The following is a 15,738-nucleotide window of genomic DNA, read 5'->3' on the forward strand; positions in this document are numbered from 1 at the left end:
GCCTGGGGAAATACCCTATCTTTATTTTTACACTGGAAGTTTAATTTGCAATAGTTTGACATAAGCAAATATTTTGCGCACTATAATAAAAAAATCATAAATTTTTAATACTATACATAAATATCAGACCATACTCCCAAAAGCGAGAATAAACTATTATTAAATACAAATTATATTTTACTATGAAGCAGAATTCTATGAGAAAAACAGTAAACGCACAGTAAAACTTTTAAACATATTTTTGAGCTGTCAATACATTAGGTATTGATCGAAATAAATATGAACAATACCTTTAAAATGTATTTCTAAAATACAAAATCAAAACCTTTATTTATTTGTCAATAATTCGTAATATTTTAATCTTCTTAACAAAAGGTAATACAAAACAACATCAATCTATCTTTATATGTAATAGTGTTCGTTGCTACAACTAAAACCGAAGATATTTGTGGGTTTAAATTTTTTTTCTCGGAACTATTGTTTTTTTACACCATGGACAAACTTTACGAAAAAGATTTTGGAGGAGCAAACTACCGATCACGGGATCCAATTAAAAACTTCCGAATAAGGTAAGTTATAAAGTTTGAGGTGAAACGTCTCGTCTTTTCTTCACACAATTTGTTTTCCCAAATGCATTGTTAATGATTTAGGCGCTGGTCTACAATCCTACCACATTTTCCTCCGGGGGTTTATATTGCTAACATTATTTGGGTTTACGGTGAAAGTTAGCGTTTGGGTAGGTCAAGTATTATTATTATTTGTTCTTATATATTTATGCCTTCCTTGTAATTTGAACTTCGACAGCTCGTTTCGTTAGTGTTAAAATAAATGTGGTAGAATTCTAGACCAGCGCCTTGATGTATACCCTGCGCAATTTCTCTCTTCTAGGCGCGTATTTTGTTGTAAAAAATCTGTTACGTGTTTATCAATATTTAAACACCCAAATTAATTAATTGCCATAAGCCAAATCTTAGAGTTCATTAAGTGACTTTACGATGTGATAAATAGGGTTTTAGATTACGCGTTTCAGCTTTCGTTTGTCAAATATGTTACATAATATCATATTTGATGATGTAATGTTTTCCGTATTGTTGTGTGTAAAATTCCTGAGTTTTCCTGCTTCAGTTCGCCTCGTTTCAAACTTGACATTTAACCTTTAATCTCGTAATCTATAACTGTCAGTCTTGCGGGCGGTTTTCGCACGTTCTGCAACACAAGCCACTTGTTTTGCTGGCGTCTGACTCCCGCTGCAAATTGGCCTTAGAATGGCCGCTGTAATGCCTAAGCCATGTTTTAGAGTGCCGGCCAGTCTTATTGGCCAAATATGACGTAACTTTCGTGTTCTTTTTCTTCCTACGTATTGGCTATATACATGTCGTTTCTTAGCGGCTTTGGGCTTTTCTCTAGAGAAGTCTTTTGCAAAGTTTTAGCCGACAGTCGCTGCAATAGGCGGTGGCTGTCTGTCTCACATTAACTTAAAAATAACGTTCACTAATGCTATTTGATAACGTTTTAATTCGTTGTAACAATATACTTTTGATTGGAATTTTATTTGTGGTTATGACAGGTAGCATATCTGACCAGAAGCCTTTGCAAACAACAAGAACTCACGCGGTTGCGACCCGCCGGGCAACTGTATGGGGCCAGGCCCCAGTGCGCAGGTCGCGGCGGGGGCGCAACAAAATCGCCAAGAAATGCGTTCATTCGGAAATAAGTCAAATTAGCGCGCAAGACAGTCACACTTTCAGTTCTTGGAACTGTACTTTGTTTATAATCGCTCAAATAATTTTAGAAAATACTTTTTTACAGTGGCGGAAATTTCAGCACTAAGCTTGGTTTTTCATTTAAAGTTTTCTCACTTAATCGGTAATTGTCAAACTCTTTTTCTGTTAACTCTTTTGCTTTTGTTGAACATTATGGAGAACGCCATTAGTTTTAAAACAGGGCCAATGTAAACAAATCCCATCAGTTCCTGCTTAAATTTCACTACTTTATACTACAAAATTCTGCATAAAATACGCCCGAAAACGCTATTTCTCAACATTAGAACTAGGGTTTCTCTTTTTCCCCGGATTTCTTCACTTCTGAGAAACAGGATTGAAAAATGAAATTTCCTGGAAACCCGGGAATCTTGCTGTAATTTTTGTGTCCTAATTACGTCATTATGATGTTAAAGTTACTTTATATAAGCTCCAAACATGTAATTAAGCTCATTTATGTTCTGTAGTATTGCTTCTGCAATCTTACAAGGCCTTCTCGTACTAAAAGCTGAACCCTTATTTGCTTTTATTTAGAAAACACGCGCATGCAGTGCGCATTTTTATAAAATACATTTAATTAAGATTTTTCCGCTGGTAAGCGCAAATAAAGCAACTCAAGGAACGACTTTAATAGGTTTGGTAATAACATTTTTCGTTATATTAGTCAAAAATGATGATTTTTTTAAGTTTTGCTATGTTGCCAAATAACTGGGAGTGTAAAAAAAATATCCCGGGATTCAGGATCGTTATTTTGCGGGAAATCCCGGAAAGTTTCCGTCGAAAAAATACCCGGAGAGGAACCCTAATTAGAACTAGATGATGGTGATTCAAAAAAACTGGGTTGTGATTCAAAAGCCTTATTAAAAATCAACTTCTTGTTGTTTAGGATAAAGCTTCAACGGTTAAGTCAATCCACAATTGGGTTTGTGTCACAAACTGGAGTGTCCGATGGCGAGGCCGCTCAAACTGTTTCGTCAACAAATCAATTTGGACAGACAATTCTGGACAATGAAGAGTTAGAAGTGAAATGGCAACAGAAGTTATTTTCACTGGTAAAGGCAACATCTATCATTGTAACATTTGTAAAAAATTCGGGTAATGCTTCTTGAGTCGGATTTGGACTGAATTAAGGCTACGTAAGACTGTTCGAGTGAGATTTGTGCAGTACAAAATTTCGAACCCTATGAGGCCACATACCGTAATTTGTGCAGGTGGAATATTATCCAAATTATTGCAGGTGGATGAATTATATGACACAAATGAGTATATTGCTTTATATCCACCTTATTTTAGTTATGTAAATGGTTAAATACAAGCTGCATCTTAATTAAATCTGTTATCAGTATCTGTCCAAAGCAGTGGTACGATACTATTCGTTTTTCTTGCCTGAAATAGCGAATGTTGTGTCAGACATATGAAAAAATCCCCAATGACTGTCCTTATTTATTCTAAGTTGTTACCTACCTACGTTCCAGACGTTTTTAAACGTTTGTAGCCGGACTCTGGACACAATGGAACATTTGGCCGGAGTCAGATTGGGTTATTGTTAACACACTTTGCAATTAAAAGCAAAAAAGGATTAGCCAAAAAAATATTGAATTTATTGGCAGAAAACTTTAAAAATACATGCAGTATTACAACAAAGTTTAGTAACTGACTTGTGAACGATCCTGGTTGCAGTTTCCATATAAATTGAATATTTTTGTTTAGAGAGAAATGGAGCTTTATGGTTTTGAGCCAAACTGCACAAGTGTCCTGGATTACAAGTATCATGCCAATGTGGAAGCCATTAAGGTAAGACTCCAACGAGTATTTACAATGTTTTTAAGTGTGGCGGCACCATAAATCTGTTAACAAACGTTTTGCTCATGACTTTTTAGATTATTTTCTTTTTGAGATTAATTATCTTTTATCACTAAAACTAATTTTTTGTTCACATGGTCTTTGTTTATTGTCTTTTTTTTGATAAATCATTTAATTTTTAATTAATTGCAAAGGGGTAAATTAGGCCTCATTGACCTCAAACAATCTAGTTTACGTACCCACATGGGGTCCACAACATTGTTGTAATGACTTAATTCACTGACCTGACTTAACTTGGGTATTTTGTACAAATGATTTTGGTTGTGTTTTCATTATGCATTTTTTTGTGAAATTGGTTTATTTATCTTTTTTGCACATAATTTGCCTGCTATATGTTGTATTTTATGTTGTTTTTCATTTACATTATTCATAAACTGCCAAGTTTAACAACTTTAATTTTGTTAACCTTTGATTTTTATGACACTGACTTGACTTAGAATTGACTTGCTCTTTGACTTGGCTGTGAATTTCAACGTAAGTTTTAAAATGACTTGACTTGGACTAAATGACTTGTTTACAACGCTGGTTGTACCATTCATTTGCTCAAGCAAATTGAAACACATTTCAATTCTTATTTATTCGTTAAATATATTATTAGTTTGTAAATTACCATTTTTAAGAAATCTGGTGGAAGAACGAACGGTCGACTTTTCACATATCTTGATCGCGATCGCTTTTACATTAATGAGGACGAATTTGTTGCCATGACAACATCCCCGGAGGACATCGGGCCGACCAGTTTGGCGAGACAAGTGGCGCAAGTCCGCAGACGTAAGGCCACCGAGTCTTCAACTGTTCCTTCATGGAAACTTCAGAAGTAAAAGAGCATTATGTCAATTCCTGACAAGGAAAATATTTAACTAAATATATGTTGAATTAAAAATAAAATAGTTTAGTTTGAAATGTATTTCAGTTTGTCATAAAACAAAAAATATTTGTTTTTTTAAATGTCCGTTCTGTTTCTGTCATGTTTAAATTCTGATTTCTTGTTTAATATCTCATGCAAATCATTTAGATTTAAATATATGTTGCTTGGCGATTTCTTTGATTTAAACAATTACTTTTAGCAATTGAAATTTTGATATAGTACTACATTGTTTGTTACTTTACGACTTATTTAAGCTTTTTTTCCTTTTTAGAGGAATTTCTGTTAGCGGAATGAAATTAGTTGAAGAGAAACCAACCCAGGAATTCCAGGAAAACCACCATGTTACGACCACCCCAATGCACACCATGGTCATTATGGCAGATCTTAGCCCTGAAGGACAGTAAGTGATGCATTCGTTAAATTGTGGCTAGGGATGTTCAACTAAAATCCATGGGGATTCTAGAAAATGAAGTTTTGAATCTAGAATATCGAATCCTAGTGTATTTGCCTAAAAGTGTAATATTTCAACTTCTATTTTTTTATGGGGGGAGGGGCTGTCGCTGCAGTTCATGGCTATATTTAAAGCAAGCACTATATTATGTATATATCTTCACAAAAACAAGCTTTAATCCAAACTTTTATCACCTATGTACAACTAGGCGTAACCATCCACAGTAAAACGAGAAATTATTTCAGTTCCAATTACCTGAAATAAACAGCTGAATTGCATGAAAATACAATTTGGATTTTAATCTAAGGGTGGCATACTAATATTGCATCATTTATTTAAAAAATGAGAAGTGGTATATTTCAATTCTTTTAAAATTAAAAAAAACTTACTCTACCCCAAATTTAAACTGATTAAACTACAATCTTATTAAAAATACTTTTTTATTTGTTTTGCATTTGAATTCCATGTTAGGTCATGCTACTAAAAAATATTATTCTCAAACTTTGGTCTGATTTATGAAAAAAAACTTATCAATTTGTAATCTAGTTAACAAACTTAATCGATCTTATGTTATCATTTAAACTCGTTTTTAGTACCACGTTAATAAAGCATGCAAATCAACGCTTATCTTATTTTATTTTTGTTATATATAGGTTGGGTAGCCTTGAACATGAGCACCAGATATGTAAGATCGAGTATAACGACAATGGAGTGATCAGAGTCAGTCCTGACTTCACCCGCTCCAGACCACCTTACAGGTAAAAAACACTTAACAGTTAAAAATGTTTTTTATTAGTATATTAATATTGGGTACTTTAATTTTACCACATATACCGTTTAATTGCGTAAACTTTGCCAAGAAAATCCCCTGCCATATTGGAAAACGGCAGTTTGTGCTGTGACTAAATCATTTTTAATGACTTGCTTTAGATTATGGCATTATCTATGTTGGGTTTTGTTAAGTCAAAACTTTAAATTCGTGGACCGTTAAAACTGTTTCACCCAATAAATACCAAACCCCAGTACTTTGATCCTTTACAACAGTGGTCCTCAACCGGGGTGCCACGGCGCCCTGCTGTGTCATTTCTAATGCTTAAGGGTGCCAATGGGTATGAGAGAATTTTTAGAATTTTATAGAAACTGATTTTGCCTAAAAAAAAAGCTTCTTGATACAACAATTTGTGTCACGATTAGAGACCATTATATCAAAAGACGTTTTCATTTATGTTTTAAGTTGATTGTAATGTTCCAGTTCCAATTATAGTGACATTTCAGTAAAATACTTAACGAAAATTTCAGTCGGGGTGCCGAAATCTACTTATTATTTTTGACGGTGCCATAAGCCATAAAAGGTTGAGAATCACTGCACTAAAAAGTCGTGTTTTTAGGATTGAAAGAGAACTTCTCGGCCGTGATATTTGGGAGTTTAGGATCGAACACGTTTCAAACACCGTCAGCAAAATGGAATCAAGGAGGGAGGCAAAGATTATATCGGAGGTGAAAATCTTGCGTAGATGATTAATAATAACTTTAAAGCACTATGGCCGCAAAAATTAAACTAGCGATAATGGCTGGTGGTTGTGAATTTTTTTTATTTTTTTCGAATTAGATTAAGATTAGACTTACTAAATTCTTGAAAACCTGATTTTAAACTAAAATTTGAACTAGAATTACGTTTAATTGTTTACAATATACTAAGTTTAAGACCAAAAATGCCGTTGGGCAAACCAGAATTTTTTTTTTACAGAATTTTTGATAAAATAGGATGTTATGGCTCTATAAGTGCAACGATTTATAAAAAAAAACGTGTTTCGTTGTATGAAAATTTAGCTTTGTGCCTGTCCTTTTGCGGTCTATGCCGATGGCAACCCTGGGTAAACCACAGAGACAACTGAATTTCCACGCTTTTTCTTCGCAGTTATACCGCAAGCACAAGAACTACCTGCACAGTCTGGTGGGCGACAGCTTCCTAGAGATTCCCGACCAAGTGCTTCGTCTTAATGTGTTTGGTGAAATCGTTAGCGCCGAATCGTTCGAGTACGATCACCTGCACATCGAGTACCTTACTCAGCTACCCGAAAACTGGTCCTACGATCCGAGTACGGACACTCTTTGTTTTAAAAATCCGAGTAGGGATGTTTTTTTAAACTGGGCGAGTAAGGATACTATTTGTTTTTAAAAATATATATTTTTTTTAAAAGGTGTAAATTCACTTAGCTACCCGAAAACTGGTCGTACGATTCGAGTATGGACACTTTTGTTTTAAAAATCCGAGTATGGATGTTTTTTTAAACTGGGCGAGTAAGGACACTATTTGTTTTTAAAAATATATATTTTTTTTAAAAGGTGTAAATTCACTTAGCTACCCGAAAACTGGTCGTACGATTCGAGTATGGACACTTTTGTTTTAAAAATCCGAGTAGGGATATTTTTTAAAACTGGGCGATTAAGGACACTATTTATTTTTTTAAATATATATATTTTTTTTAAATATGTAAATTCACGATACGAGTATGGACACTTTTGTTTTTAACTTTTTTCTAAATAAGGTTTTAAATAAAATAAAAATGCCTGAAATTGGTTCCATGATCCGAGTATAGGGACACTTTTCTACTTTTTCTGAATCAAATCACATTTTTACTTTACTCACACAAAAACTGGCCGTGTGATCCGAGTAGATGTGTTTATACTCAAAAATATTTTTATTTTCTAAATAAGGTTTTTAAATTTAAACTAACTCAGCTACCTGAAAAATGCTCGTATGATCCGAGTACGGATACTTAAATATTTTTATTTTCATGTAAAGTTTTAAATCACCTTACGTGCACTAAAACTTGTCTTATTATCCAATATTCCGTCGAAATTAGTTTATGTTACTGCCTTATAAAACAGCAATGCAATTTCTAGTTTATAGTGTTTTGATTTGAATCAAATTAGTTTTACTTTTACTCACCTCACGAGACCTGGCCTAATAATCCGAGTAAGGACACTTTTCTACTTAAAAATGTTTTAATTTTTTTTTAAAAGGTGTAAATTAACTCAGCTACCCGAAAACTGGTCCTATACGATCCTAGTAGGAATACTTTTTGTTTTTAAATAATATCTATTTTTAAATAAGTTTTTTCGATTTCTACCTAGGAAGCAACTAGGGGCACTTTTCATTCTTCAAGTATTTATATTTTTAACTCAACCGCCCTAAAACTAGTCTTGCGATCCTATATTCCGTCCAAATAAGTTCTAATATTTTTTATTACAAGTTTATTTGCTTCTCATATCAATTCTTGGTGTTGAGCGTTGTTTTAAGACCTTAACCACCCGCTATACTTGTCAGGTCTCGCGTTCTCCGGTTGCACTCACACCTGCAGCACCACGCTGGTCGGCAACATAGAGAAGGCTTACTTCTCCCAACCTTTCCACTTCGAATCTTCATATTTCCTGGAGAATCAAAGCGACGGTATTCTAATTTTTTGTTTTCGTATATGTTAAGCCCTACACTTTTTTGATTTTCATTTACGAAAGCAACCCCTTTTTTATTTATGAAATCTTCATATTTGCTGGAGAATCAAACCGACGGTATTCCGACAAAGTGTTTTGCTTTCTAAAACTTAAAGCGTTATAAGAATATCATACAGAAGTAGGTGTCACTGTTAAGTGTTGAAAATTAGTAAAAAGTTATTCGAAACGTTTAAGATAATACCTACTTCTGTATGGGCTTTGATATTCTTATTGCGTCTTACTTCAACCTCAAACCATTATGCTCCAAAACTTACAGCCTTTGTTTTTTTCGATTTTATAAGTTCGCTATTATCCAAAGCCAACCCTAGAGAAATACTTATAGCGTGATTGTCAATTATTTCGATCTTACGCCGTTCTTGGCGTTTTTTGCGTCCGGAATGACTGAAAATAAACGTCACTAAGAAAAAAGAAAAGAAAGGATTTGATTTATTATGGGTACCGTGTAAGAATCAAATAAGGAGATATTTGAAACGTTCAAAAAGTTACCTACTTCTATGATATTCATACTACATCGAACTACAACCATCATTATGAGCATTGATATTCCTACTTAGTCAAACTCCAACACTGAAAATATCTAGTTAATTGTTCAAGCATAAAACGGTCCTCGCATTTAATCGCGCTCTCTATTGTTATGTCACAGAGGAACCGATGGGCTGGCCCCAAATCTTCCTGCACGTCATATCTCTCGATTCCTGGGGTCGGCGCCGTACCGAGGGGTACGGTTACGTCACGGTTCCAACGGCGCCGGGTCGGCACGAGGTCAAGGTTCACTGCTGGCGCCCGACCGGAAACGGCGGATATGACCACGTGGCGGCGCAACGGAGGCGCTTCTTTGTAGGGGGAACCCCCGAACTTGAGGACGTGACTTACGCTGCGGTGCCCAGCACTTTTGAGGTTCGCGGATTATATTAGGACTGTATCCGATATTAGGTGTTTTATTCTGATATTTGGAGAAAATTACTAATTCTAATGTTAAGTACGCTGCTGTTCCAAGCACTTTTGAGGTTCGCGGATCATATTAGGACTGTATCCGATATTTTGTGTTTTATTTTGATATTTGGAGAAAATTACTAATTCTAATGTTAAGTACGCTGCTGTTCCAAGCGCTTTTGAGGTTCGCGGATTGTATTAGGACTGTATCCGATATTTTGTGTTTTATTCTGATATTTGGCGAAAATTACTGTCGTACTAAACTACTAATATTGATGTAATTCCTATGGTTCTACAAGCTAAATTGTACAAAACACAATGGTAATAATATCTGGTTATGACAGACAAGCACTTTAAAGGTTTGCGTGGTTTTGAGGGATGTCCTTTACTTTTCAGTTTTCATACCCGTTAATTTTGAGAAAAATCTGTCGTACTAACACTGACGTCATCACTATGGTCTAACTCTAACCAAAGAGCTAAATTGACCAAATTGCCAAGTACAATGTTATGATAAATTTCTAGTTATTATAGGCCAAACTTTCTTTTATGTTAAGAAGTGTCTGTTGTTTGTAATATTCAAAACATTGCCTTTTAAAGTGCGAAAGCTCTACGTGGCAAAGACTGACTGCAATGCACAAATTAATTTGTTAACTTATTTGTCACCGATTTTTTTAAACTCGCTAAATATGAAACCAGATTTCGTTCTGAAGTTCGGTCTGTTTCTTGAAAAAAACGGACGTATTTGTCTCCAGAGAAAGTGCTTTCCGATTTTTTCTATTTTCTTGCGGTAACCCAAAACTAAATTATTTTTAACTAGTATACTTTTGTATTGTTAATATTTAAATGCTTTAAAACGTCCAGCAGCCAAAAAAGTTTCGAATAACAGAGCAGTTGAAAAGTACAACAACAAAACCACCTATCATCGTGTTTTACTCGCAGGGCAAACGCCTCGCCAAGTACGGGGTTCGAACCATGAGCACGGGAACCGTGACACTTCGGCTTCACACTGTACAGCAATGTCGAGCCTTCCAAGATGCTGCGGCTGCTATGGTGTCGCGCAAGAAACTGCAGAACGCCTTGCAGATGGCGAAAGGAAACGCCACCAAAGACGCTTTTCACGGCGTGATGGGTGAGTTGTGATGTTTTAACGGCGTGATGGTTGGGTTGTGATGTTTTAACGGCGTGATGGGTGAGTTGTGATGTTTTCACGGCGTGATGGTTGGGTGGTGATGTTTTCACGGCGTGATGGGTGAGTTGTGATGTTTTCACGGCGTGATGGGTGAGTTGCGATGTTTTCACAGCGTGATGGGTGAGTTGCGATGTTTTCACAGCGTGATGGGTGGGCGGGATGTTTTCACGGCTTGATGGGTTAGTTGTGATGTTTTCACGACGTGATGATTGATCTGCGATGTTTTCACGTCGTGATGGAATAAAAAGGATGCTTCCACGTCGTGCTAAGTTATATGCAATGTTTTCACGGCGGGATGGATAATTTGCGAAGTATTCACGTTGTGATGGATGACTTGCGAAGTATTCATGGCGTTATGTATGAGTTGCAAAGTCTTTTTTTACTGTAATCAATAATATAGTTGCATTCTAATGATGTTTGACTTTCAAAACTTGAAAGGCTAATTTTTAATTTCGCGGCATAGATAATAGAAGACTTTTTCTGCGTAATGTTTCTGCAGCTTAACAATTAGGTGGTTTTAGTCACTGTGTCAAACTCGTTTTTCTGTTTCTTTTCAGACGCGTTCCAGAAAGCGCGCAAGCGAATGCAGTTGGCCAGAGAGACGGTTCCCACCAATATCAGGGAAGCGGCGCAGAAGACGGCATCCGACAAACTCTTCGGTTTGAGCACTCACGATAAGATCAAAAATATCCTCAAGAAAGCTGAGAAGCAAGACTGAGATGCTTCGTTTTACTTATCTGCTTGAAGGTCAACAAATGAGCCCAGTTATTTAAACGGCTCGCCCAGTTATTTAGACCGGATTTTCCAGTTATTTGACCTGAAAGTCCAGTTATTTAACCGGATTGCCCAGTTATTTATCCGGCTCGCGCCCAGGGGTTAGTCAAAACATCAACCAATTCCGGCGGGTAGTTAAAATTGTTTTAGAATAAGTCATGCTAACTACAGTTTTTGTTGAAATTTTATATATATTTTTTGTTTTAGCGACAACTAGTTATTAAAGTTCGACGCAAAATTGAAAAGCTGTTCAACGATCGTCAGTCCTTACCAGTTATCCGGCACTTTTATGTAAAAACTAGTGACCCCTGGTTTAGAATGTATCTACTAAATTTATAGTATTAGTCATTAAAAATATCTCATTTAAGGCTGTTTCTGGAGACGTATCGTGGTTTGATGTTACCGGCAGTGCAGTTAGTTCGTTAGCATTTTCTTCGTTAACAAACTGCTTTGGATTTGTCAAATACAGTTTGTTTGGGTGGTTGGACGAATGCCATTATTAAATTCCTTCGGTTTCACAGACATTGTGGAAAAACAGACTACAGCTTGAAATATTTCACTGTGATTGTTTTCTGTTTCTCTCGTGTATTAAAATAGTTTATATTACCCTTTGTGTATTTCATGTTACAACAAAATCACGTAATCATATTACAATAAAAAGTCTTGTATTATGGTAGAAGATTTAACTGGTTTCCTACCAAGTTTTCCTTTTAATCTGATTTCGAAGGTTTAAGAACAGAGCATTTAAACAGAGCTTAACACTGTAAGTTGCTAAAATTAAGATATTACCAAAAGTGTGCTGCATTAAAGATAATAAATCCACGCTCAGTCGTTAAGCTAATCTGACATAATTTCAACCAATAGCAAAACCGGTAAACACGAATTTGTTTATTCTGTGTTCAATTTTTATCATATTTTTTGATTTTCTACACATATTTACAATGCAAGCATAACAAACCACACACACACATTATACGTCAATTATAATATCAACTAAAATTGTTTCGGAAAAGCAATTTTTAAGCTTTGAATGTGCCAAATGAACTCAATCAACGAAGTTGGAAAGAACGTTCGTAAGTCAAAACATAATTATGGAATGAAATACAGACGAATCACCAAAAGCTATAGGGCAGGTTGGCAGCGATGGGCAAACTTTTCCACAATCTGTAATTCAAAAGTTTAGGAAACTGCTTAAAAGGAAAAAAATTGTCGATAAATTAATTTCTTACATCATCGATGGACAGATTCGGTGAGTCTGCGATAACTTTTGGTGTAGTACAGATACAGTATTAATAATTGTTATAAAATAGCTTTAGTTTCCCAGTACGACCCACCGACTTAATTGAAATGATCTCGTATGGCCCTCACTAAGACTTGAGTGAGTATGCCTACGTTATTTTTTAGTTAACAAAAACTGGGGGCAGATTTAATCGGTAAAAGCTGCACAAAGTTCTGGCTTTAAATTGAAGCTAAAATATAAGGTTAATAAAGTAAAAATATATTTTGTCAGACTTTTTTGTTTCTCTTCTTCGGTGTTATGGCCATATATGGGTATTTATTCGTATTGCATTAAAGCCAATTAGTTTTTACTTTTCGAAGATGTCAATTTACGATACGAACTCAAAGACAAATTTGAAATAAAAAAATTGAGTCGGAATAAAAAGTTATGTTTGTATTAGCCAAAGCTTTTTTTTAACTTTATAAACATAAGACAAGACACCACAGCAACATTAGTCAATATAAACTAATCGCTAAAATGTTCTGGAGGCAAAACATAAGATAAGACCTTATATTTGCAAATCACAAATTCGGTTCAGTTCCACATTATTCATATGAAAAAAGTTTATTTAAATTTAAAATGTTTTTGAATTTATTTTTTTATTTTTTACAAGCCTAACCAAAACTTTGTTTGACTCATGAATATTCTTTTATAGCAACATTTCTGCTATTTTACGGTCCCACAACCTTTTGGCAGCGCTTTTTCCAGTATGAATTTTTCCATGACGTTTTAGATGGTCTTTTCGAATAAAGCACTTTCCACATTCTTTGCAGCTGTAAGGTTTTTCTCCAGTGTGAATTTCTAAATGGATTTTAAGAGTGCCTTTTAAAAAAAAGGCTTTTTCACAATGTTTGCACTTAAACAGATTTTTTCCAGTGTGAGTTCTTTCGTGATTTTGAAGGATTGATTTTCTATTAAACATTGATTACAATATTGAAATTTGTAAGGTTTTTCTCCAGTGTGAGTTCTCTCGTGAAGCTTGCGACGCAGTTCGGCCAAGCGAAACATTTTTCACAAACTTTGCACTTGTATGGTTTTTCGCCAGTGTGAGTTCTTTCGTGAGATTTCAGATTTCCTATCCTAGCAAAAGATTTTTCACAAACTTTACATTGGTAAGGTTTTTCTCCAGTGTGAATTATTTCATGAGATCTGACATACTCTAACTGGGAAAAACACTTTTCACAATGTTTACATTTGTAAGGTTTTTCTCCAGTGTGATTTCTTTCGTGATTTGTACAACATTTGCGCCAAGCAAAAGATTTTTCACAAACTTTGCACTTGTATAGTTTTTCGCCAGTGTGAGTTATTTTGTGAGTTTTAAGATTTTCTATCCTAGCAAAAGATTTCTCACAAACTTTGCATTGGTAAGGTTTTTCTCCGGTGTGAATCATTTCATGATAACTGAGATGCCCTGCTCTGGAAAAGCACTTTTTGCAATGTTTACACTTGTAAGGTTTTTCTCCAGTGTGGGTCATTGTATGAGATTTAAGCATGGCTTTTGTTGCAAAATGTTTTCCACAAACCTTGCATTCATGTTGCTTTAGGTGAGTTTGCAAATGTGCGTTTAGGTGGGAACGCTTTTTGAAACACTTTTCGCAAATGTGACATCGAAATTCTTCGTTTTTTCCTCCAATAAATTTTACTCTTTTAAAATCTTTGGGTTTCCCTTTCTTTTGATGAATGACCACTTGATCCATGCCACTTTGTTTTTTACATTTAGACTTTACACTTACAGGTTGATGTTCTTGTGATGACCAATCTGTAATGGTGGCAACAGAATCATCAGAAAATCCATCATCGCTCTGTTTTTCAACTTCGTTAACTAGTAAATCAACTTGGTTTTTCGACATAGTTTTAACTTTTTATATTAACTTTTACCTAACTTATTGGAATCCTGTGATTACATTGGATTATAGAAAAAACGCATTGGTCAGATTTAAGTATCGGAACAGTTTAGTCTGTTTCTTCAGGAACTTTACAACTATTTCGTATATGCTACATTTTAGTCACTTTCTACAGATAATCATTACGATGTCATCTCCTAAATTTTGAAGAATAACTCTAATCCAATGATGCACCAAGCTGATTTGGTCGTGTACTGTATTTTAGTTGATATTGAGGAAATATTGTAACTCAAAGGTTCCGCGTGCAGCAATCTTTTCATAACACAATAAGTTCAAATAGCCGTCACAAATTAAAGACACTTCTGGCAACAAAACCTATTTTAAAATAACAGTTTTGGAAATATGTATATTTAACGCATGTGCGTTTAAGCTGTCAACAGAAATAGTAGCCTAGTGAATTTGTTAAAAATAACTTATTTTTTTTTATTTATTATTTATTTATTTTTTTAATTTAAAAAAAAATAACTTATTTTTAAATAACAACAAAATTGAACAAGTTTATTTCTGGCTAACACATCTGGAACAACTGTCGCTAACCCAATAAACGTTAAAAGAAATACTTCTGAAGTAAGCAAACTGAGTATGTAAAAAAGAAGATATCTCCTCGCCCTAATGCACGTTAGTGACGACAATGACTTCGAATGGTAGCAAAACACTCTTTTTAGAGACGAGGCCGTGATTTGCGAAAATATATTTCTCTTTTATAAACTAGAACCAATAGTGACTGATTTTGACTGAGACAAGAAAGTCTATACTGTTTTACTTCTGAAATATTAGGAATTACAACAGTAACTCAAGGGCAGGCAAACAAACAGCTCTTCAAGTACACATGTGGTAGGCTCTGTCAGGATATAACGACATTTTCGTATCGTTGCATGAATTATATCAACTTCATGCCCTTATTATGACAAGCGTTTTATGTTGACTGTTTAGATTTGCATTCACCTAGATTTATTACTTGCTGCCTGTTTTTTGTCCAGAACCATAGCTCTGTATGCTAGGATACATGAAAGCAACGTCCAAACTCTAAAGATTTAATAAACGCGTTTCAACAGAGTTAAGTTCAGCTCGTCCTAAATTGGCAATTTCCTTTTTCACACACTCGCAATTTTATTTGCTTGCTGTAAGGATTTCCTATTTGATTTGATTTTTTCACAAACACATTTAGACAAAAACACAAAACACATATTGACAAAATAAC

The 15,738-nt window shown here is 34.9% G+C and overlaps 2 protein-coding genes across 2 annotated transcripts; one reads left to right on the forward strand and one right to left on the reverse strand.

The window, feature by feature from the left end:
* Positions 1-450: 450 nt before the first annotated feature.
* Positions 451-11,977, forward strand: LOC146166553 (tectonic-like complex member MKS1). Its single transcript, XM_083389055.1, has 12 exons — positions 451-569; positions 2,647-2,812; positions 3,471-3,554; positions 4,244-4,440; positions 4,763-4,891; positions 5,596-5,700; positions 6,331-6,439; positions 6,861-7,041; positions 8,274-8,396; positions 9,102-9,355; positions 10,331-10,520; positions 11,138-11,977. The coding sequence occupies exons 1-12, from the start codon at positions 493-495 to the stop codon at positions 11,296-11,298; spliced, it is 1,776 nt and encodes a 591-aa protein (XP_083245181.1). The 5' UTR covers positions 451-492; the 3' UTR covers positions 11,299-11,977.
* A 1,570-nt stretch (positions 11,978-13,547) lies between these two features.
* LOC146166554 (uncharacterized) lies at positions 13,548-14,483 on the reverse strand. The gene is made up of 2 exons (XM_083389314.1): positions 13,887-14,483; positions 13,548-13,808 (listed from the first exon to the last, which is right to left on the reverse strand). The coding sequence occupies exons 1-2, from the start codon at positions 14,481-14,483 to the stop codon at positions 13,548-13,550; spliced, it is 858 nt and encodes a 285-aa protein (XP_083245440.1).
* Between the last annotated feature and the right edge of the window lie 1,255 nt (positions 14,484-15,738).

Source organism: Ascidiella aspersa, chromosome 1, assembly GCF_963924565.1.
Source record: "Ascidiella aspersa chromosome 1, kaAscAspe10.2, whole genome shotgun sequence".
Taxonomy (NCBI): Eukaryota; Metazoa; Chordata; class Ascidiacea; order Phlebobranchia; family Ascidiidae; genus Ascidiella; species Ascidiella aspersa.